Below are 23,705 nucleotides of genomic sequence, written 5' to 3' on the forward strand. Positions count from 1 at the left end.
AAGATCTCCTTCCTGTTTAAGGCTGAATAATATTCCACTATATGTGTATATCACATTTCGTTTATCTATTCATCCATCAGTAGACACTTGGTTGCTTGCTTCCACCTTTCGGCTATTGTGAATAAGGCTACAATGAACATGGATGTGCAAATACATCTTCCAGATCCTGCTTTCAATTCTTTTGGATATGTACCTAGAAATAGGATTGCTGGATATTCTGGTAATTTTATCTCTAATGTTCTTAAGAACTGCCATGCTGTCTTCCATAGTGACTGAACCCTTTTACATTCCCACCAACAGTGTGCAAAGATTCCAATTTCTCTACATCCTCACCAACACTTATTATTTTCTGGGGTTTGAGATGGTATCTCATTGTGGTTTTGATTTACATCACTCTAATGATTAGTGATATGTGGATCTTATTATATATTTGCTGGCCATTTGTATATCATCTTTGGAGAAATGTCTATGCAAGTTCTTTGCCCATTTTCAAATCAGGTTATTTGTTTTGTTGTTGAATTGAAGGAGTTCTTTATATATTCTGGATATTAACCTCTTATTATATATACATATTATATATACATATATAATATATATATGATTTGCAAATATTCCTCATAATCTGGAAGTTATTTTTGCACTCTGTTGATTATATCCTTTGGTGCACAGAAGCATAAAATTTTTTTAAGTATATTATTGATGCATTATATGTATCCACTTCATGAGCATAAATGGGGGATATTTTTCTTAAGATTCAGTAGTAGTTTTCCTGTGAACAACTGGTTTGCTATGATCCTATGAGTGGTGACGATAGCAAGTGACAAAAAGGTCAATTGTGGCTCAACTAGAGTTGATGATATTGAGCCTCAAGACTGCACATTGCGCAGGGGACATATATTTCCTATGCTCTGTTCCCTTTGAAATGATTTTCCCAAATATTCCCTTTAAATGTTTTATATTTTAGACATTTTAGCAATCTGCCTGAAATTATTTTTGAGTGGGAGAGTAATTGATGTTATTTTCAATAGTTACTAAAACCATACATTTCACAGAGAAGGAGACTAAAGCCCAGCATCTACAAATAACTTTCCACATAATTAGTAAATAGCAGGAGCCAAGGTTCAATCCAAGGTTTACTCTGTGGATTTTTCCAAAATATCAAGCAATTTCTTCAAGCAGTGAACAAAAATTTCCATAATATGAGACAAGAAGTGTCATTTGTGATGTGGTTGCTATATCCTCTAAGAACTCAGAGGAGGTGAGATCACTTTCTGCAAGAGTGATCAGGGAAGGCTGGAGCTTGAAAAATAGGAAAAGTTAGAGAGAGGGGAGGGGATCACAATGAGCAAAAATGTGGATATAAATAAAAAATACGACTTAGAAGTACTGTAGTGTAGCTGCCTTATACTATTCCTTGTTGAGCAGAAAACAGACTCTGAATAGAGGAAAAGAGGTAAGTAAAGCATAAAATACAGATTTTAGTGACAAAATGGAGACTGTTTATTCTGGTGTTAGAAATTTGGATTTAATATGAAGTAGCAGAGAGTCATAGAAAATTTTTAGCAAGATTATCTAAGTTTTCCTAGAACCAGAGGCTAAAAATGTGATATATTCATAGGGTCTCTCAAGTGACCCTGTAAGAGAATAAAGGAAGCAGAAGATAGGGGAAGAAACTAGGCAAATACTGGGGTTCGGGTAAAGTCTACTCACAGCCTGATCTCATAAGGAGCTCTGGAATGTAAATGACAAGTCAGGGTCTTATTTCAAGTCAGTCACTGGCTGAACGCCAACCCAGGCATCTCTGGGCAGGATGGCTCCCAATGGATTGAATGAATCCTCAGGAAAAGAGTGAGCCCATAAGCACCCAAACCTCACAGCACTTAAAGTATTGGTCACACTGCCCAGCGATGGAAACTGAGCAGGCACCAACCATGTCTACTATATGGCATTTTGAAGGATGAGCTGGAATGGTAGCAGCCTGAAGAATTAGATACAGATATGAAAGGTAATACTATCTGAACCTGAATAGTGGCTGTGAGGCAAAATGATAGCTTCCCCAGAATGTCCACATCCTAACCCCCAAACCTGGGAATATGTTACATTAAATGGCAAAAGGGACTTAGCATGATTAAGGTTAAAAATGTTAAGATTTGATTATCCAGATTAGCCAGGTGGCCCCAACCTAATCACATGATCCCACAAAAGCAGAAAGCTTTTCCTGGCTACGGTTAGCAAGAGATGAGATATTTCTGGTTTTGAAGATGTAGGAAAAGGGCCATGCACCAAGAAATAGAGCAGCCTCTAAGAGCTAGAAAAGGCAAGGAAATAGATTTCCCCTAAACTTCAGGAAAGAATGCAACCTTACGATATCTTGAATTAAGCCCAGGGAAACTCACGTTGAACTTCTACACTATAGAAACATAAGATAATAAATCTGCATTATTTGTTATAGCAGCAATAGGAAACCAATACAATGGCTAAGGATAGAGGAAGGACAAGACTAATGATTAAGAAATTGGTAGAATTCCTACAACTAAAAATAAAAGCCTTAAAACTAACATTAGCCTCTGCTTTATTTTATTGTTTCCATTTTAAGTAAAATTAATCATTCTTACTACCTTTATCAGAATTCACAAACTTTAAAACCCACAGGAAAAAAAATCATTTCAAAGAAATGACAATTGAATATAACTAGAATAGGACAGTAAATGATCGGTACTTTATAAAGTTTAAGAAAAACAGATCTTTAGCAAACCCCGCAAATTTTTAATGGAAGATTAAAAGGATTAACTTAATTGATTTTATTATTACATTAAAGACATAGGTGTCAGGTCAACACAAGCTGTAAATCATTTTGTTTGGTTTTATTTTTAGTATCTGCCTGAGATGCACATTTTCTTACTGAGAAAAATGCAGGACTGTGAGCTTCATGGTCAGCAGAGAGTGCCATGGGGCCAACTCTCTCCTCAACCAAAGCAGCTTTCCAGGCAGGCAAAGAATAGTGACTACGGCTCTGGCAGCCTGTGTTTGCCTTTTATTATCTGGAACTCTCAAAAAATTAGGTATGAGAATGGGAACAATTTCTTTACACTGACATAAGTAATTTTTAAATAAAAGTTTATTCATAACAGTTATTGACATCTTCCCAACAAAAATTAAAAATATTAAATGTACAATAAATTTCAGTGACGTCCATGAAGTTTTCAAAAATAAGAATATCAGGTAAGTAAATGAAAATTAGCAGTGTATGCAATTTAGTTAAACAGAAACTCCTCTCAGATAGTACTTGGAAGAGAGAGGGTTTTGCGGTACGGATGTGTCCTGAGGATGATACTTCCTAATCAAGTATCATGGCATCCTCTAAGGGTGAAGGTGAAACCTATTTTCAGTTGAAAGAATGATTAGTATATTCTTTAGCTCACCAAAAAGGTGCCAACTACTAATCAGAATCCAGAAGAAAGGAAGGACAGGGCCAAGCAAAATCACACAAGCTCATTTATGGCTCAGGCAGCCAGGGCTTTGCAGAATATATTGGAAGGAGCAAATGAACCTAGAAATAGAGATGATGAGGTCTTTGTACTTAAAGTGAAAACAGAATATAAATGCAGGAGCAGGAATTAAGAAATTTCTGCAAGTTGTAAGGAATGTCATGGTATAAGAAGGAGGCCAGCTGGGGCAAAGACAATGATGGACATACAGAGGAAGATGACAACTAGAAAATCAGGACAAAGCCAAGAGACCACATCTACCACTTTTTCTACTTGCTATTGTTTGTAGTCAAGATCCAGTTTGCACAGAGTTAGTATAGATACAAATTAATTTTTAAATATTATGATGGTTTATTAACTTATTTAATACTTAAAAGTATATTGATAAATTTTACTTATTATTAAGCTAAACAGAAATGTGTTTTTATGGTACAAAGTTCAAAGGTATAATCCTATTTGGAATAGAAGAGTACTAACTTCATTGTTTTTGTAAAAATAATACAATTATTACATTATAGTTTATTATTTTAAAATATATTTACAGAATCCCATTTTTTTGTATAATACTTTCTATCATTCTCTTTCTATCTATGTATCTAGCCACCAAGCCAGCTGTATGTAATATGTCTTCTGTTTAGAGAGATATTTGGGTCAACATTCACCAAATATTAATGGCTATTTCTCGGTGTTTTGCCCTTTTACAACTATATATCTGAGGTCAGATTTTTTTCAGCTGAAACAACATATCATAACTCACTGAGTGCAGAAGTAGTTATGAAAATTCAGAAGTTTCCAATTAAGCCAGGCACTAAAGAGACTTTCAAAAATGTAAATAATGTAATGTTCTCAAAAATACCTTGTTTTGGCAAATAAAGTATTTTTCATAAACAATGTTATCTTTGTTAATATGATGGTTTTATCACTGCTATTTTTAAAGTAAACAATGTGTAAATTTTTTAGCAGTCTTAATTTCTTACATGGTAAATATCGATCAATATAATCTACACAAACCAAAGCCTCTTGAGGCCCTCTGTCATAAGAGTGTAGAGGGGTCCTGAGATAAAACAAAACAAAAATGAGAATTTCTATCCCAATGACTCCTAAATGTATAACTAAATCAAGTCTCTCATGAGTAATAGTGCATATAAATATGCTTAATAGACAACTCAAAATAAGCCAAAAGAGAACCCTTAATGCTACTGCAATCTGCCTAATCTGCTTTCCCCCAGTTTTTCCAATTTTGGTAAATGGCACTACAGTTCACCTCGTTGTTCATCTCCCAAACCTAGGAATCATCGCTGACTGATTTCTTCTACAACTCCCCACATCAGATACACTTAACAAGTTCTACTGACACTACCGTTAAAATACATTCCTAATTATGTCACTTCTCACCACCTTCCCAACTATCATCCCAGTGAAGGCACCATCATATTCTATTCACATGTTGGAATTTAAAAACAAAACAATGCAAAAACTTACTGAGTAAGGTTTCCAAAGGATAGCTAGAGAAAAGCACAAGTGTCTTCCTTTCCTCATCTTCACCATCACACAGAAGAAATACTTTACATAATACAATATTATTAGTTTCTTTTTTTAGTGCAGTGATTCAGTGATTCCGTTTTCTCTAACCGAATTCTAAAACTCCTGACTCCAAAGAGCAGGTGATATATTTACTTCATGCAATAACTTTCATAAAACAATCAAAGCATGTTACTGAAAGTTTTGAAAAGTTAACACCAAATAAATTATAAAATATTTGAACACTTTATGTTTCAGAAAGTCTTTCATTTAGACAGTGAATTAAAATGTAAATTCTATTATTTTCTTTTCAACTTACCTTATCGAGTTCATCTGAAATTGCAATACCTGGGATTCAAAAGAGATGTATAAAGAAGTTTTAGGAGCAGTCTTTAACAACCCAATGTTAGAAACAAAAACAAAAGTCCTATTTGTAAAATTAGTACATTTTCCATTCTATTTTTGGCTTTTATTAGTGCTTCAAAATAATGTGGTATATCCTTTCTACAAATAAAACAAATTAGGAATTTAAGTCAACTGTAACAGCATGAACTGCTGAAACAGCACAAAAGTGCAACAAAAACAAAACAAGTACCATACTGCTTGCAGATTGTTAAATGCAGAGCAAACATGCAAAGACAAGTGTAGAGATGTTGTCTTTATGTTATAATGACAATCAAGTACAGCTTAGCATGTTACAATTTTGTTCCTTCTGAAGAATTGATTTAGACTCCTAGAGTGATAAAATATTACAGCAGAATAGTGGTTGGAGATCATTTATTTTAATTCCCTTACTCTACAGCTGAAAACACAGACAATAGAGCTTAAGGAATTTGCCCCACATTCCCTTAGGTTGACAGCTTCTTGAGCCAATGGATAAATAATTCCTCCTCACAGGTTTGCCTTCAAACCATTCACACATTTCTCATTGTATATCAGTCTAATTTCTGTCTTTACTATTCCTCCAAAATTGGTGTAAGTCAGCAAAAAGTTTTAGTCCTTAATTTATTTATCTGTGATAATAGATTATTTTAACCTCATTCTCCTCCTTGAAATGCTGCCCTCTCTCTTCATTCCCTGTCTTCTTCACAGGAATCCTCTTCTTTGGGGGTAGGGAGTCCTTCCCTGAAATGCTTAGGGTTCTTTGCTGAGCTGTCTTTTCTTTTCACTAATACACTTCCCATGGTAATCTAACTCATACCAGTGATATTTTTATTTCTCTATATGGTGATGACCAGTGAATCTTTACCACCAGCATAGACCTTCTTCCTGAGCTGGTTGCTGAGTCCTTGTGGGCATTTCAATCTCGACATATGAGGTTAAAGATATCATCCTCCTATCTCCCCTCACTTCTTTTTTTGAACAGTGGTGTGCCTAAGGCTGAACATACTGGCCAGGCACAGGAGCAGACGCAGCCAGCCCTCAGGTTTGAGGCATGGGGTAAAGGGAAGCTGGTGTCAAACCCCAGTGTAGGATGGGCCAAGAGAAAGGAAAGTTCTAAGGTTTGAAGTCAAAGGAAACCCAGAGAAAATAAAAACAGATTGAAGCCAATGTTCAACAGGCTATAAATAAAGTCCAAGAAAGAATGAGCTGGGTTGGAAAAAAGAACCTGAAAACAGTAGCAAGAAAATAAGTCTGAGTAAAAATCCCCTCACCTGATCAGTCAGAATGTCTGTACTTTGTGGGTTGTTATATATTATTTCACTCTCCACTGACCTAGTAAGTCAATTATAGGCAAAGCAGAAAAAGATGCCCTACTTCATCTCAGTAACTGGCACGGCATTTCCCCTTGTAGATAAAACTAAAACACAAGTGTATTTGAGACACATTCTTCAATGCAATACTCTATAAATTCTTTTTTGGTAAAAGTTATTGTAACTAAGAATTATTATGTGTCACTATGCTAACAGAGTCTAGCTACCACTGTTGGGATTTTGGGAGACCTAACCAAACAATGATTCAAGGACTTGCTGTGTTATAAAGACAGCTCCTTCAAACAACTCAAGGAGAGAAGACTTCAGGAACGAGCTGCACTGCAGCTGGGGTGTGTGGTGAACTCTGAGATACAGAGGTACTGCAGTAGGGGAGCGCATGCAGATGAATGAGGGGTCCCCAAGCTCCAGGCAATTATAAACATTTCTCAAGGCCTAATATAAGTCATACATTTGTGAATGTTTGGGTTTAAAAAATATATACAAATATGAATGTCACTTAGAATGACTTTGATTTCAAGTTAATATAGTAATTTCAGAGTATCAAGTGTTTTATGTCACAGTCTATAGATGATTTAAAATACATTATTCTGGTTTATAGAAGCCAAATATGCATTTTAAATGCTTGTATTTACATTGACTATAGTACTAAAGAAGTGTTCCTTTCCAATGAGTTCAAGATTAAAATTGAACATATGGTTTAAAAATAAATATTTAAAAGACTTCATCTATTTTAAAGGAGAAAAAAGATACACACGACAAAACTCTCTTTCTCATCCAAAGTCATAAAACTTAGATATTTAGAATTAAATAATCCATGATTCAATTGACTGGGATTTCTTAAACCCTCCTGATTTTTTCAACTTTCTTCATTAATGCCATTGGCCCTGCAATGAGTTTTCTCATTCAAATGTTAGAAAGCGTTCAGTTGATCCTTAAATTTTTTACCCCTCATATTCTTGAAATCCATTATTCATAAAGATAATAGTAATACTTCATTTATCTAGAATGTAGCCAAGAACTAGCAAGTCAAAAGGCCTTTGAATAGTGAGAATACATGGCACAGAGTACTTGCCTATCACTTATGAGCTAGCTCCTTGCGGCCTCTGTTTACTGTCCATTACTCTTGATTTTAGCACACATCAGGACCTTTTTTGCAAGACAAAGAAATATTTGCCAGTGGAGACTGGAAATAAAGAGAAGGTTGCTATGAAGAGATATTAAAGTACGATGAAGTGACAGGTCCCAGAATAAACCTCAAACTAGCAACAGGAAACTTGGTTTGGGAAAGGAATTATGCCTCTAATTGTTCCAGGTGTTTGGTCTTTCATATTTTGTTCAAATACCTATTATTATATTTTCCTAACATTTACATATTTTGATGACTTTGCCTAAGAAAGTATCTAAACAAATCTCCACTCTATCATATATATATAATTCTATCAGCTCCTTATTATTTCTATCAAATTGCCTAGGAAATTTTTCACTTTTTGTTATTTCATTTTTAATCAAAGCGTAAACTGATTAAAAGCAGCTGAAAGAATGTTAAAGAAATGCTCCTTTACGGAAACGAGAAGCCATCGTGAGAACAATTCATACTGAGGAGCCAGGATTTTTCTCCTAGCGCCTAGCAGAGCATTCACAGCTATTCCCTGAGAGGAGATTCACAATTTTTGACCATTTCATTAACTCTTAAAAGCCATCATACCTTAAGTTATATTTTTTAAGTTTATAGAAGCTAAGAAGAAGTGGGGAACAGAGACTAAAATACCCTGGAAAATATGCAAGAAGAAATATAGTGGGTTACTACAATATGTTGTAAAGAAAGAAGACCCAGCGTTTAATTGGGACTCTTGATGCATACTGGCACACATGGTCTTCCTAAAAGTCAAACCGAAGCCTTACAGAAAACACTGTTTTATCAGGGTAGCCAAAGAGGCTTGGCTTAGGGTAGCAGTGGGTGTCCAACTTATAGAAACTGGGGAAAATGAGTTCCTTCAGAAACTAAGCTTCTCTTCTAGATCAAGAGGTCAGGGCTCCCACAGGCATGTCAGAGGTGGCTTCCTGATTCTGCTGTAGTGCGAGCCTATCTGGATGGATAGGCTTGTGTCCTTCAGCTTATGGGCATTTCAATTTATTCCAATCTCCAAACAAGTTTCAGTGGTATCAGAAATTTATGCCAAAACACAGTTCTCACATTCCCAAATTTGAGCTGTGCTCTATCAAGGAAGCAACAGCTATCTGCTTCACCAAGATGTGAATCTTCCCAGGTATTAGCTTAGCCTTAGAGTTCAAATTAGGTTGTAGCCACAAGAAATGGAAGTAGAAACTTTTCAAAAGTCTTTACAGCTTAGTCAGTGTAATTAATTTACAAGAGTAGGTCAGAAAATTCTATGGTATGAAATGGAGTGAGCTGTTTCTCCAAAATTTGTTTCCCTATGGAAAAAATCCCAAACTGACCCAAACTGGCTTGTGAGAACCAATTCTGCACATTTCTTCCCAACTTTTCATTCAGTACTAATTGGTAGTCTGAAATTAGCCATGTTGGGAGTATTTATACCATGGAAATTGCCAAATGCTACAAATTAGGGATTATTTTTTGAGTCAGTGTCCCAGCACACTACTGAGTAATGCATGGTGTTAAAGCAAATACCTATATAACCATCACACGTATCAACAAATTGAAAGCTGCTGATACCTCAGACCTATCTCTGACCATTTGCCAATTAAACACTCTTTAGATAGGCTGCTGACTGCTTTTAGAGCAAAGGGAATTCCTGCTACAAAGTGAGGGATTCTATCTTCAATCTGATTACCAAAGAACAAGGTTGGAAAAATTTTCTGTAAGGAGTTAAATAGTAAATACTTCAGGATTTTCAAGTCACATATGGTCTGTGTCATAGCCATATATTTCTTCTTCTTTTTTTAAACAACCTTTAACAATGTAAGAAACATGCTTATTTGCTCATGGGCCATAAAGACAGACCACAGGCTAGATTTGGTCCCCTGGGCAGAGTTTGCTGGGTCTTTGTTCTAGAAACACATGCTAATTTTTATCCTTGATTAATTGACGCTTTCAGTCTTTGAAGGACACTTCCAAACCTTAAGGTTTTTATCAGGCCCTTATCCATCTCCTCACTGTAAAAGACTTAATCACTATTAAAGGATTATCAGATTTAAACTCCCTGGATGTTATGACCCATCTCCCCCCTGAAACAAGCCATTTACACCGTTCTCTCTAACCTCAGAGGATGATATGTTCTTTCTCCTAGGAAGACCAATCTCCACACCTGGTCTTGACTCCATCCCCATCTACCTTCTCTGGTATTTGCTCCATCTATTATCTTCCTTCTCTGTCCTGAATCTGCAAGTTCTTTGTTTTTGGTTTCCTCTGATCACCCTAAAACCCATTACACATTTACACAGACACATTCATATTCCCTGTAATCTCCTCTCCTCTCCTCTTTCTTTCTCTCTCTCTCACACACACACAGAGCACACACGCAAAACTAAAGAAAAACCAAACCAAAATGACTCAAAATCCCAACATCCTTTACTTTCCTTCACTAATTATATTCTCTTTCACACCTTTCCTTTTCTCCTCAAAACTTTTCAAAGTGTCTATACTCCTCGTCTCTCTTCCTTACTGTCCATTCTCTCTTCCATCCCCTATCTACTAGCCTCTGCTTCCACTATCTCTTCAAACCGTTCTCTATACGCATCCTGATCATGTAATCAAATAGAACCTTTTCTACTACAAAAAGATACCTATTTTATTTCACTTTATCAAGCCAATACCTGTTTATCACCAAAAAAATAGAAAACATAATAAGGGGAAAAAGGAAAACAAGCTTCCACTGACAGACAAATAATGGTTAACAGCTGGTTGTGAATTCTTTCAAATAATTTTGTGCACATGTATAGGCATGCATATAAATACTGTAGGTTTATATAGGCACATATACAAGACAAAATGAAATACACGGTTTTGTTATCTGCTTTTTACCTAAAGCATATCTTAACTCTATTTTCATATTACTATTTTCTATGTTATTTTTAATAGCTATACAGTGTACCATTGTGTGAATGTACCATGATTTCTTTGTCTATTTCTCTAATAAAGATATTTAATTTCCAACTTTTCACTATTATGAATCCCACAGCAATAAACAATGGAAGTCGAGCTTGGAGACAGCTGTACACACAGTGGCATATGTTTCCATCTTTTTCTTATAAACTTATAAACACCTCAGTTTTCTGAAATATTTTCCCTCTTCAATTCTTATGAAAATTCTATCTTGGTTTTCCTCCCAACCTTTTCAGTCTCCTCAGCTAGATCACTTGTCTACCTGTATCTCAAATGCTGACGGGGTGTGTGTGTTGTCTTTGCCTGGGTACTAAAGATTCCCACATCTATATCCCTAATCCAGTTTTTCCAAATAGGCGACTTTTATATGTACGTACTTCACTGCTGGGGCCAGAGAAGAGCTAGCTACCCACACCACTTGGACGTGCCAACGGTATCTGAAACTGGAGTGTGAAAGAATACTCCTCCTTCACCCCCAAACCCTTTTAAATTCTTATTTGAGGTAGAGAGCACCCGGTCACCTTGATTATGAACAAAAGTAAAACAAACATATCCTTTTCTCTTTATGTGCACCATTCCCTCAAATGAACCAAGGATTCTTCGTCATATAATAATACACGTTTTCTTAAGTCCGTTCTCTCTTTTCTATCCCATGGCTTTTTCAGGCTCTTCACCTCATCATTGCCTTGAGGCATAGACTATAATCATTGTGTCAGAGTAATTATTCAAAAACACGGGATGATGACCAGCTTACAAGATCCCTGTAGCACAGGAGTCCCCATCCCTTGCTCCCCTGCTACTTAGACTTCCTTCTTCATAGCCTTTCTTACTCACTTCATCCTTTATACATCAAAGGTATAAAATTTTCCTCTTACACACATGCTTCTCTCTCTGGCAGGTACCTCCCTTTCCCCATGACACATCTTCAGTCTCCTTTTATCTCAGCTTTACCTTTTCATCATTCTAGACTCCATTCAGATATAGCTTCCATCAGGCTGGCCCTAAACCCCCTTGTTGGAGGTTCTTCTACACTCCCATACAAGGCTTTGAAATTCTGTTTTTCACACTTATCCATCCTACTAAAAGGTGAACTTGAGGTCTGTGTGCACATGTTAACCATCTTATAATGAACGAAGACTAGATAAATCTATGTGGCAATGAATGGACAAACAGTTCCGCATTATCTCCTTCCATTCTCATTCACAGGCTGTCATCCTCCAACTCCTCAGGCTGTTTGTCAGACAAGACTTTCTTGGTATGTTCATGATTGACGAACTAAAAAAGTCATTTGTTATTTTTTTCTTGGCTGAGTCCAGATTGCTATTATCAGTCACGAAGCATAAATATCTGTCTTCTGTCCTCTCAACAGCTGGGCTCTTTTCCTTGGAAAAGTTCCAGCCAGTGTTTCTCATGAACTGCAATCTGTAGACCGATGTCTGGATGGCCCAAAGATACTCATCCTATCACTGCCTCATTTCAGAGAAAACTGCCAAAAGCAGCAAAAGCCTTAGGCTCAGAAAATGCTGGAAGTCCTGCTACCCAAAAACAGAACTCTGCTAAGGAAAAGATTCTGTTGACCAATGTCATCCAATATGGAACTGCTGCTCTGTTGCTTTTAGTTTGCTTGTTATTTACCTACTCACTTAATTTTTAAGTATAACTCCTTCAATAGATAAGCCACAGTCAAAGCCAAAGATCTCAGCAAACAAATCAAATCTACAAATACCAAACCCATGTCATCTGATATCAAAGTCCACATGTAGAGAGAAGTAGGAAGTAGCTCTACAGTGAAGAAAGAGTAAGGGAGGTGTCTCAGAGAAGAGGGACCAGGAAGAAATGGAATCACAGTGGCACTCACTCAGCAAATCATAGCTGAGTTATGTGCTATGTGCTGGGGAAGGCCAGGTGCAGAGTGGCCCTGGCACCAGGAAGGAGATGAGTGAAAAGCAGATAACAGCAAGGAAGTGTGTTCAAAGAAAAGTCCAGAAGCACAAAAAGGGGGCACGAAATCCAGTCCAGAGAAGGACAGCAATAGGAAATCATTTTGGAAGAAGTGAGCTGAGGCTAAAGGGAGGAATAGGAGTAACTTGGTGGAAATGGAAGCCCTGGAGAGAAGTGACAGTGACACTTCAGGGTACAGGAACAGCATAAGCAAATATGTGAAAAACTCCCTTGTTGCTGGTGCATAAATGGCTAGTCATGAGAGATGACACTGGAGACAGGATTAAGGGTCAGATCAGGTAGCACCTTCCTTGAGGTTCTAAGGAGACACTGAATATCTGCAAGAAGTGGGTGTCAGGTTTTCACTTTAGATTCATCATAATGATTACAGTGAGGTATTGGAGCAACTGAGAAACAAGAGCGTGGGCAAGACTGGTTATTCATTCCTCAAGCCATTTCCATATTCCTCCCAAGCTAGACCACATTTCCCAGCCTTATTTACAGCTAGTTGTGCAATATGGTCAGGTGTAATGCACTATGCTTTTACCTCTAGGCATTAGAAACCTTCCCCTTCAGCAGGACCCTTGGAGGTCATGTGCTGAAGATGGTAGAATAACAGGATGGAAGTAGTCTGCATCCCTACCACACATCATCGGGCTACTTTCTGAGTAGGAAAATACTTATATTTCATTAAGCCACAGAAATTTTGGCTATGAGACTCCCCTACATAAGCTTATTGCAATCCAGCCAGCCACTAGCTCAGTAAGGGCAGGGACTGCATCTGTTTTTTCTCTGTCCCAGGACAGGAATGAAATGGAGCAAAACAGAACACGCTGAGTGGATAAACCAATGATCTGGTCGGTGATGTTGAGTGTGAACTAGGGAGTAATAATAGGAGTGAAGAGAATCAAACCTAAGACAGAGGGAAAATGAACAAAATTTGGTAATTGATTAGTTATGAACAGCAAGGAAGAGAAAGGAGTCTATAAGGGTTCCAGTTTGGGTGAACTGGTAAGTGATGGTGCCATCACCTGAAGAACGGTATGCAGAAAAGAGGTCATGTTTGAAGAGAGATGTATCATCTACTTATATATACTGAGTTTTACATGGCAGTGGGATATCCAAGTGGAGATATGCTTCGAACATTTTGTATAAAGTGTAAACAGTCTGGATGGGAAATATATTCATCTGACTTAGCTGTGTAGGGGTGATAGTTAAAACTATGAGGGAGGATGACAATGGAAACAGAGAGCATTTGAAAAAACAAAGGATGACATGTGGGAACAGCATTTACAGTGGCTAGGAAGAAAGAAGGGCACTGGAATGAAGCCTACAAGAAATGGCATCCAAGAGGTTCAAATAAATATGGGCCAGATCCCAGAAAGCAGAAGATGAGAGTCTGAAGAAAGACAGAATAATCAATGGTGTTAAAACTACCAGAACAATTTTGTAAGATGAGGACTGGAAAAGTGTTCATTCAGTTTGACAATGTGGATTCAATTGGAGACCATAGTGAAAAAGGTTTCAACAGAATGATAGGTGTAATCGCATAGCCACACTAAGGGGAGAAAGGAAGATGAGCAAGTGGAAATAATGAGTGTCATTATTTCTTTTGAAAATTTCTATGAAAGAAGAAGAAGAATTCTGATACTGTAATGAGGTAACTCAAATTCAAGAAAAGAGTTTTCATGTGTGTTTGTTTTTAACATTAATGAGAACTGTGGTAATCAATATGGTAGCCACTCATCATGTGGCTATTGAACATTTGAAATGTGGCTAGCTCAAATTGAGATGTGTTGTAATTTAAAATTCACACCTGATTTTGAAGAGTCGATATGAAAAAAATCCCAATAATTTTTATATGGAATACAAGTTAAACTATCATAACTTGGAAATAGTGGGTTAAATAAAATATTTTATTAAAATTAATTTCACAGGCTTCTTTTTGTTTTTTTGTAACATGCTTGTTTGAAAATATAAAATCACACATATGGTTCACATTATATTTCTGTTGGACCATGCTTAGCTGGAGCATGTTACAGGCTAGGGATAAATAGTAGTAATACTAATAATATATGTGGTAGGCAGAATTCTAAGATGGCCCCCAAGGTACACATCTGAGTAATCCTTTCTCTTTGAGTCTGCATGATGGGACCATCAAATATGAAAGGATATCACTCTCCTGACTTGGTTACTGACTGGTTCACTGAGTAAATCAGAGAGAGATTATCCTGGATGGCCATGACCTCGTCAGGTGAGCCTTTCAAAAGAAGGCCAAGCTTCAGAGAGATGCTCCCCAGGGACCTCTAAGTAGTAGTACTGAACTACCATTATGAGAAGATCACAAGGCAAGAACCTGAGAATGGCCTCCAGTTTTTAAGAACAATCCCCAGCCAACAGACAATGAGAAAACAGGGATCTTTGTGCTATAAGAGCAAGGACTACATTTGGCCAATGACCTGAGTGAGCATGAAAAGAGACCCTGAAGCCTCAGGTGAGATCACAGCATGAACCAGTGCCTTAATTTCAGCTTGCCTAGACCTAGAGTAAAGGATTCAGCTAACCCGCATCTGTACGATAGTAAATTTTTATTTTTTAAAGCCACAAGTTTGTGGTAATTTGTTACACAGTAATAGAAATATAATATCTAACATTTAATTAGCAGTTATATACCAGGCATCATATGAAGCACTTTAGATACACCATCTCATTTTATTTTCACAAAAACCCTGAGAAAGAAGTGCCATTATTACTATAATTTTGCAGAAAAGGTAACTGAGACACAGCAAGGTTAAGAAATTTTCCTAAGGTCACAAAACTAATATTAGGGGGATTGGAATTAGAAAGATTTCCACATACAGAAAAGACAAAGTAATTAATGGAATCATTAATTACTCAGAGGACAAGGCAGGAACTGGGAACAAGATCATGGGTGGAAAGCTTGGCCTCAAACAAGAGAAACGCCTTCTCTGTTGATAATGGAAGGAGAAGGGCAGGATAGATGTGGTTGCACTTACATTTACAGATGGGTAGAGAGGAACACATTCTACAATTAAGTTTTTCTATAAAGTTGGAGGCAAGCTAATTGCTAAAACAGTTTGGCAGGAAATAAATAGGTGTGTGTAGATTATTGTGTGGGTTTTTCATAGTTGCAGGAACAGTGCAGAAAGAGAGGGACTGACCAAGATAAGTAAGTGTTGAAAACGAAGAATTTGTAGGGTAGTGTTCAGCTGGGCCCTGCCATTTTTCCCTGGAAAATTTTCTCAGCCTTACTGGTGAAGAAAAGCTGAAGATGGCAGCACTTATTCGAAGATGGGAATTTCACACAGTGACACAGTAGAAGGATGGAAACAAGAGGGAATGAGGATATTGGTAAAACTGGCCCACAGTTCAGTCTGGGCAGGGGAAGATGGAGATAAGAAGTGAGAGAAAAAGATGAAAAAGAATTAAGAGAGAATATACCGGAGATATTCCAATATACTGAAAGTCACAATGCAGGAAGAACAGAGTGAGGATAACGAAGAGCTAGAAAGAATGCAAGCAGGTTCAAAATCATTAGCCATCAGGGAAATTCAAATCAAAACCACTTTGAGATACCACCTTATGCCAGTTTAGAATGGCAAAAATTGACAAGGCAAGAAACAACAAATGTTGGAGAGGATGTGGAGAAAGGGGAACCCTCTTACACTGTTGGTGGGAATGCAAGTTGGCACAGCCACTTTGGAAAACAGTGTGGAGGTCCCTTAAAAAGTTAAAAATTGAGATATCCTATGACCCAGCAATTGCACTACTGGGTGCTTACCCCAAAGATACAGACGTAGTGAAGAGAAGGGCCATATGCACCCCAATGTTCATAGCAGCATTGTCCACAATAGCCAAAGCGTGGAAGGAACCGAGATGCCTTTCAACAGATGACTGGATTAAGAAGTTGTGGTCCATATATACAATGGAATATTACTCAGCTATCAGAAAGAACGATTTCTCAACGTTTGCTGCAACATGGACGGCACTGGAGGAGATAATGCTAAGTGAAATAAGTCAAGCAGAGAAAGACAATTATCATATGGTTTCACTCATTTATGGAACAGAAGAAATAGCAGGAAGATCGGTAGGCGAAGGAAGGGAAGAATGAAGAGGGGGTAAACAGAAGGAGAAATGAACCATGAGAGACTACGGACTCTGGGAAACAAACTGAGGGCTTCAGAGGGGAGAGGGGTGGGGGACTGGCATAGGCCGGTGATGGGTATTAAGGAGGGCACGTATTGCATGGTGCACTGGGTGTTATACAAAAATAATGAATCATGGAACATTACATCAAAAACTAAGGATATACTGTATGGTGACTAACATATTACAGAATTATTATTAAAAAAGTGCACATAAAATTACAAGGGCTTATATAAAAATTAATTTAGATTAAAAAAAAAAAGAATGCAAGCAGGTTGGGCACCTGGGTGGCTCAGTCGGTTAAGCATCTGCCCGGTCATGATCCCAGAGTCCTGGGATTTAGCCCCACGTCGAGCTCCTTGCTCTGCGGAGAGCCTGCTTCTCCCTCTCCCTCTGCCCCTCCCCACTGCTCATGTGCTCGTCTCTCAAATAAATAAACAAAATCTTAAAAAAAAAAAAAAAAAGAATGCAAGCAGGTCAAACCATAATCTGTAAGCCATGAATACAATGTAACTTTGGAATATAAATTGCAGATCATTAAAATAAAGACTTGTGAAAACTGGAGATATTCTTGATGGTAATTGGGGATAAATTACTTCATTTTAATGAAGAGGAAACTTGAGGAAGGAGGTCAAATGGTATCCTCCCAACCGGAAGCAAGTGAGTGGCAGTGCAGGACCCACAGCATTTCCCATGGCAGCACCTGCATCTATTTTACATGATATACATTCTAGTCTCAAAAAAGGATAGAACTAAGATAGCATAGAGTATATAATATTATAAATTATAATATATGTAATATATATATTAAAAACCAGACACTTTAAAAAATATGTACCTAACAATGACTGAATTTACAGTTTAATTACAAACTCAGACACACGTGTACATGGGTGTGTGTATGCGAGTGTGTGACTGAAGTATAGTTAAATGAGATGTTATTCAACATAAAAGGATTCAGAATAACATAATAAATGTCTAATACAAGTGCACTACTTTTTCATTCTCCAGAAGTTTCCTAAAATTATTAATTATATATACACATGTCCTTATTCCCACAAGGCATTCTAGGGAGAAAAATTATTTATTTTGATGGACACTAGACCATTCCAAAGCAACAATTACTAATAATGCTACCTCATACTTCTACTGAAGCACAAACATTTGCTAGGTTTTAGAATATGTCTTTGATCCAGGTAGAGAGTAGGCGTAGAAAATGTTGTTAGAAGAGAAATATCAAGACCTCTTAACAAATCTGTCCCTTTTAGACTGTGGTTTCTTGAAAAAGCTATTAAGTAAATTTAATCTGGCAAATTTAGCATATTTAAAACCAAGAAAAATCAGTGTGAGTTAATTTTGGAATATGTATTTTATTCTTTTTTATATCAATATCCAAAGATAAATGCTTATACCTATATTCACATTTATATCCATACTACATATACATATATCTGCATTTATCCATATTCATATCCATATGTATATCTGAATATTAGATAAACAGAAATATGACCAGTCATGAAAAAAGGCGAATAGACCCATTATTCTGGGGGTGGTAATAAGTCCATCTTTCCTTCTCTCCATTAAAGAAAAATTACAGTGAATAAAGGAATGAGAGAAACAGAAACTATCTTTTAGAAAACCCCAGTAATAATTGTTTTAGGTAAGATTTACCAATGGATGCTGAAATTACTGGGTGAAGGTGTGAAAAGGAAACATGATATTTTCAGTCTTTAAGTATCTCTTGTAAAATATTTATTAACTACAAAAAGGAAAAGTATTAACTTAACAGTGGTAAAACCTGACAGACACCACCTTAACCAACTGATTGAGGTTAACATAGTCAGTAATAAGATGATGGAACCTAATATAACGCACTGAGAAGGATACTACCCTAAGGCCCTTCAATCATAGCCACTAGAAGAGATACATTATTTGGGGTTGTGAAGGTCTTGTATCTTCCCAACTTCCCTACCCAAAAACAGTTTTTCTCACTACTTAAAAGTCAGATGGAAACAAACACTTGAAGGAAAGGGTAATGAGCCCAGGCTCCTGGAATGAGAAAGTCATGCTTGAAGAATATTTGGAAATGCTGCAAAGGGAAGGATCCAGGCACCAAAAATCCACTATGCCTACCACATCACAACTCTGCCGCATTACAAGCCACTACAAGTTCTCCTAGCATATCTACCTTTCAAGATAATCATAGCATGAAAAGCATTACAGCTCCTGACTGACTTTAAGATAAAGCATTACATTGAAAGGTTTGCAAAAAGCCAGAAAAATGAAGCACAGTACAGTTGTTAGTAAAACAAAAATCCTGTTTGCAAACGAGAGAATATCTAGTCTTTCCTGTTATTATTTGAATCCTGTCGAGAAAGAGTGAGAGAAAGAGGGAGAGGAAGGGGGAGAGAGAGAATTTAAGTCTGGATAAGCTGACAGCTATAGAGCTGAGATAATTCTATCATTTTGAAGGCTATAAATGATTTTTTGCTGTCAATCTCAGGTAAATAACAAAATACTTCTAAAATATGTCACATGTTTTGGACAGTACAACTAAGACAAAGCAAAATCCAAACTTTCCAGAGAGAATTCTATCGGAAAGTATGAAAATTAAGAGATCACTAGGAACTTTCAAACTTGCCCATCAACAGCTATGGACCTGGAGAGAGAGGTCCACAATAACAAGACACCGAATATTCCCTTTGACTATACCTTGAAGAAAAAGTCCATTTCCTATGTTTTCCTAGTAAATAAAACAATGCATAATAGAGATCAGAGATGAGTTAGGTTAGATTAGAGGAAGAGTTACCAACTTGAAGCTATTATAATATCAAACAAAACTAGTGACATCCTGCTTCAGGACGATAGAAGAACTGAGTTTGGGATTACATAGCTAAACACCAGGCAACTAGACTGCTAACTAAACATCAGTAAATGGTAAAGCTGCATTTCTACTAATTTACACTGGCCATCTCAAGGAAATTGATAACTTGGTAGTTGGTCACATATTGGGCCTAAGACAAAAAGTTAGTATTAAACCTCAGATAGCTAAAATCACAGAAACTCAAGTCATTCCAAGAAAGCACCATTTTATTTCAAGAGACTCAAAAAAACTTAAAGGGAGAAAAGCACAATCCCTCCCTATGTGAAGAACTGCTCCCTTATCCCTACATAAACCCCACCACTACTGCCACACACACAAAAAAGAGCCCCCTTAAAACCACCAAGGGAAGCCAAAAGCAACTTTCCATCATATACATAGAACTGAATGTTACACCTTATTTCTGGCCAAGCTTCTGACTCACCTGATAGCTTCCTTGGCCCTGACTTTGTCCCAAGAATACTGTGCCATATTTGCATCTCTTCTACTCTCCCAACAAAGGACTGCCCTCTGGCCATTTTTATTTCTCCAGACTTCCTTCAAGAGTTAAATGAGCCCCCTGTTATAACCCTCCACTAACTTCTGATCACAGGAATCCGTTGCTAGGTACCACCTGTAAGGCCACACCTAGGTTTCTCTTCGGACAGACCATGGCTTGAACCTTGATATGTCTGCTACACATCTTGGCAAATACATAAGTGAAAGGCAATCAAACTCTTTTATTAAAAAGTTTTAGGGACAGGCCAAATGTTTTCTTACCAGCTAACAATGATATAACAAGTCTCTGTAAGGCAGTTATCATATTTTAAAGAATAAAAATTGACTAACTCTATTTGAAGATCTGTGTAATAATTGGGCATATTATTCAATCATCTTTCTTTTAACTCGTGTTTTTAGATAAATTGAGAGGCTATACAGAGCCATAGGCTCTGCCCAAAGGGGTAAGATTTATACATATTAATATAAACCTTTGACATTTAATAGGATAAGACTTATCATTAACATAATATACTAATAAGCTGTACTCACTTTATCAGTATTTCTTCCAAAAGTAAATCTTGCCAAAAGCAGGGCCTTCTTTTATTTTTTAAAGATTTTATTTATTTATTTGACACAGAGAGAGTGAGCACACAAGCAAGGGGAGCGGCAGGGAGAAGGAGAAGCAGGCTCCCCGCTGAGCAGGGAGCCCAATGTGGGGCTTGATCCCAGGACCCTGGGATCATAACCTGAACCAAAGGCAGATGCTTAACTAACTGAGCCACTCAGGTACCCCCAAAAGTAGGGCCTTCTTAAATCTGAACCGGAAAATTTCTACTAATGGCAAAATTTTAAGACCCTATGCACTGGGAAAAAGACAGTCTTGTCAACAAATAGCGCTGGGAAAACTGGACAGCTACATGCAAAAGAATGAAAGCGGACCACTTTCTTACACCACACACACACACACACACACGAAACTCAAAATGGATTAAGACCTAAATATGAAACCTGAAACCATAAAAGTCCTGGAATAGTGCACAGATAATAACTTCTGTGACATCCGGCACAGTAACTTTTTTCTAGATAGGTCTCCTGAGGCAAGGGAAACAAAAGCAAAAATAAACCATTAGGACTACATTAAAATAAAAGTCTTCTGCACAGCAAAGGAAACAATCAACAAAACTAAAAGGCAACCCATAGAATGGGAGAAGATATTTGCAAATGACTTATCTGATAAAAGGTTAGTATCCAAAATCTATAAAGAACTTATAAAACTCAGCCCCCTAAAAACAAATAATCCAATTTAAAAATGGGCAGAAGACAGGAACAGACATTTCTCCAAAGAAGACATTCAGATGGCCAACAGACACATGGAAAGGTGCTCAACATCACCCATCATCAGGGAAATGCAAGTCAAAACTACAATGAGATATCACCTCATGCCTGTCAGAATGGCTAAAATCAAAAACACAGAAACAACAAATGTAGGCGAGGATGTGCAGAAAAAGGAACCCTTGTACACTGTTGATGGGAATGCAAACCGGTTCAGCCACTGTGGAAAACAATATGGAGGTTCCTTGAAAAATTAAAAATAGAACTGCAATATGATCCAGTAATCCCACTACTGAGTATTTACCCAAAGAATACGAAAACACTAATTCAAAAAGATACGTGCATCCCTATGTTTACTGCAGCGTTATTTGCCACAACCAAACTACAGAAGTAGCCAAAGTATCCGCTGGTAGATGAATGGATAAAGAAGATGCAGTATATATAAACAATAGAATATTATTCAGCCATAAAAAAGCATGAAATCTTGCCATTTGCAACAATATGGATGGAACTAGAGGGCATTATACTAAGTGAAATAAGTCAGTCAGAGAAAGAAAAATACCATATAATTCATTCATATGTAGAATTTAAGAAATAAAACAAATGAACAAAGGAAAAAAAAAAGAGAGAGTCAAACCAAGAAACAGAATCTTAGTTATAGAGAACAAGCTGATGGTTACCAGAAGGGAGGTAGGAGGGGGATGGGTAAAATAGGTGATGGGGATTAAAAAGTATATGTATCATGATAAGCACTGAGTAATGTATAGAATTGTTGAATCACTATATTGTATACCTGAAACTAATATAATACTACATGTTAACTACACCAGAATTAAAATTAAAAACTTAATTGAAAAATTATAAGATCCTATCACAAGGCAAATTAACTTGTGACCTAGGTTTACCACACAAAAGTTCAAAAAAGGCCCTAGTGAGTTTTGCATTAAGAAGTATGAAAAAACTCAATCTCTTTCTAAATATAAAATTTTAATAAAATGTAATGTGTTAATACATACCATTATAGTATAATACAATATGCAAATACACATATATTATATATACATAGGATATATACATTATTTCTCCCAAAATATACCAAGGGGCAATTTTATTGTGTTTTTAGTTCCCTATGCTGCACCTTTTATTCCCATGACTTATCATTCCATAACTGGAAGCCTGTATTTCCTACTCCCCTTCACCCAATTTGTTCATCCCCCAGGCAGTTTAAACTTCGATATGTCATGAAATTGATAAAACTGTGCTATCTAAAGAATCATATAGATCTTAAAATATAATCCACTAGAATGTGCTAGTATCTTATTTTCTATTTAAGAATTTTTAATATTTCATGACAGCAAAAGAAAATTTTAGTGATGTCATGGCATTAATGTGCTTCTAAAGGTACCTAATTTTAAAACTGAGAGATATTTAAGAACCAGAGAAAGACAGGAATACTTTGAACTCACTACTAAAACCACAAGGTATGTAAGTATGTCTACACATATAGAATGCATTTATCAAATCAAATATTTGATTGCCTACTCTCGTGACAGTAACATTTAAAAGTTTTTACTCGTGAAATATCATTTAAAACTTTCACAACTACCAGAAAAAGGAGACAGAATCATGTCTTCCTTCTCTGGAGATGAGACGACCAAGGCTCATTGGAAGTTTAATGATTTACCTGAGGATATTAATAAGGGGCAGAGCAAAACCTATAACCTAGGACTTGGATTACAGAGTCATTATTTTTACAAAAAAGTATGCTGCTAGGTTCTGAAAGGATTTTAAGAAGAATCTGCCCCAGCTGCTACCCTTGGAAGTTTAGAGACATCAATGGCATCAGGGAAATACACATCAAAACTACAGTGAGATACCACCTCACACCAGTCAGAATGGCTAAATTTAACAAGTCAGGAAACAACAGGTGTTGGTGAGGATGTGGAGAAAAGGGAACCCTCTTAGAGTGTTGGTGGTAATGCAAACTGGTGCAGCCACTCTGGAAAACAGTATGCAGGTTTCTCAAAAAGTTAAAAATAGAACTACTCTATGACAGAGCAATTGTACTCTAGATATTTAACCAAAGGATACAA

At 36.8% G+C, this 23,705-nt stretch overlaps 1 protein-coding gene across 3 annotated transcripts in view; it reads right to left on the bottom strand.

The window, feature by feature from the left end:
• C9H8orf34 (chromosome 9 C8orf34 homolog) overlaps positions 1 to 23,705 on the bottom strand; it is a 330,423-nt gene that overhangs the window by 222,026 nt on the left and 84,692 nt on the right. For all 3 annotated transcript variants that reach the window (XM_087864837.1, XM_087864838.1, XM_045810166.2), the window contains exon 5: positions 5,329 to 5,357. In XM_087864837.1, coding sequence (XP_087720963.1) covers positions 5,329 to 5,357 — 29 coding nt within the window. The remainder of the gene's footprint in view (positions 1 to 5,328; positions 5,358 to 23,705) is intronic.

The sequence above is a fragment of the Ursus americanus genome, chromosome 9 (genome assembly GCF_024610735.1).
Source record: "Ursus americanus isolate L20-20 chromosome 9, mUrsAme1.1.p, whole genome shotgun sequence".
Taxonomy (NCBI): Eukaryota; Metazoa; Chordata; class Mammalia; order Carnivora; family Ursidae; genus Ursus; species Ursus americanus.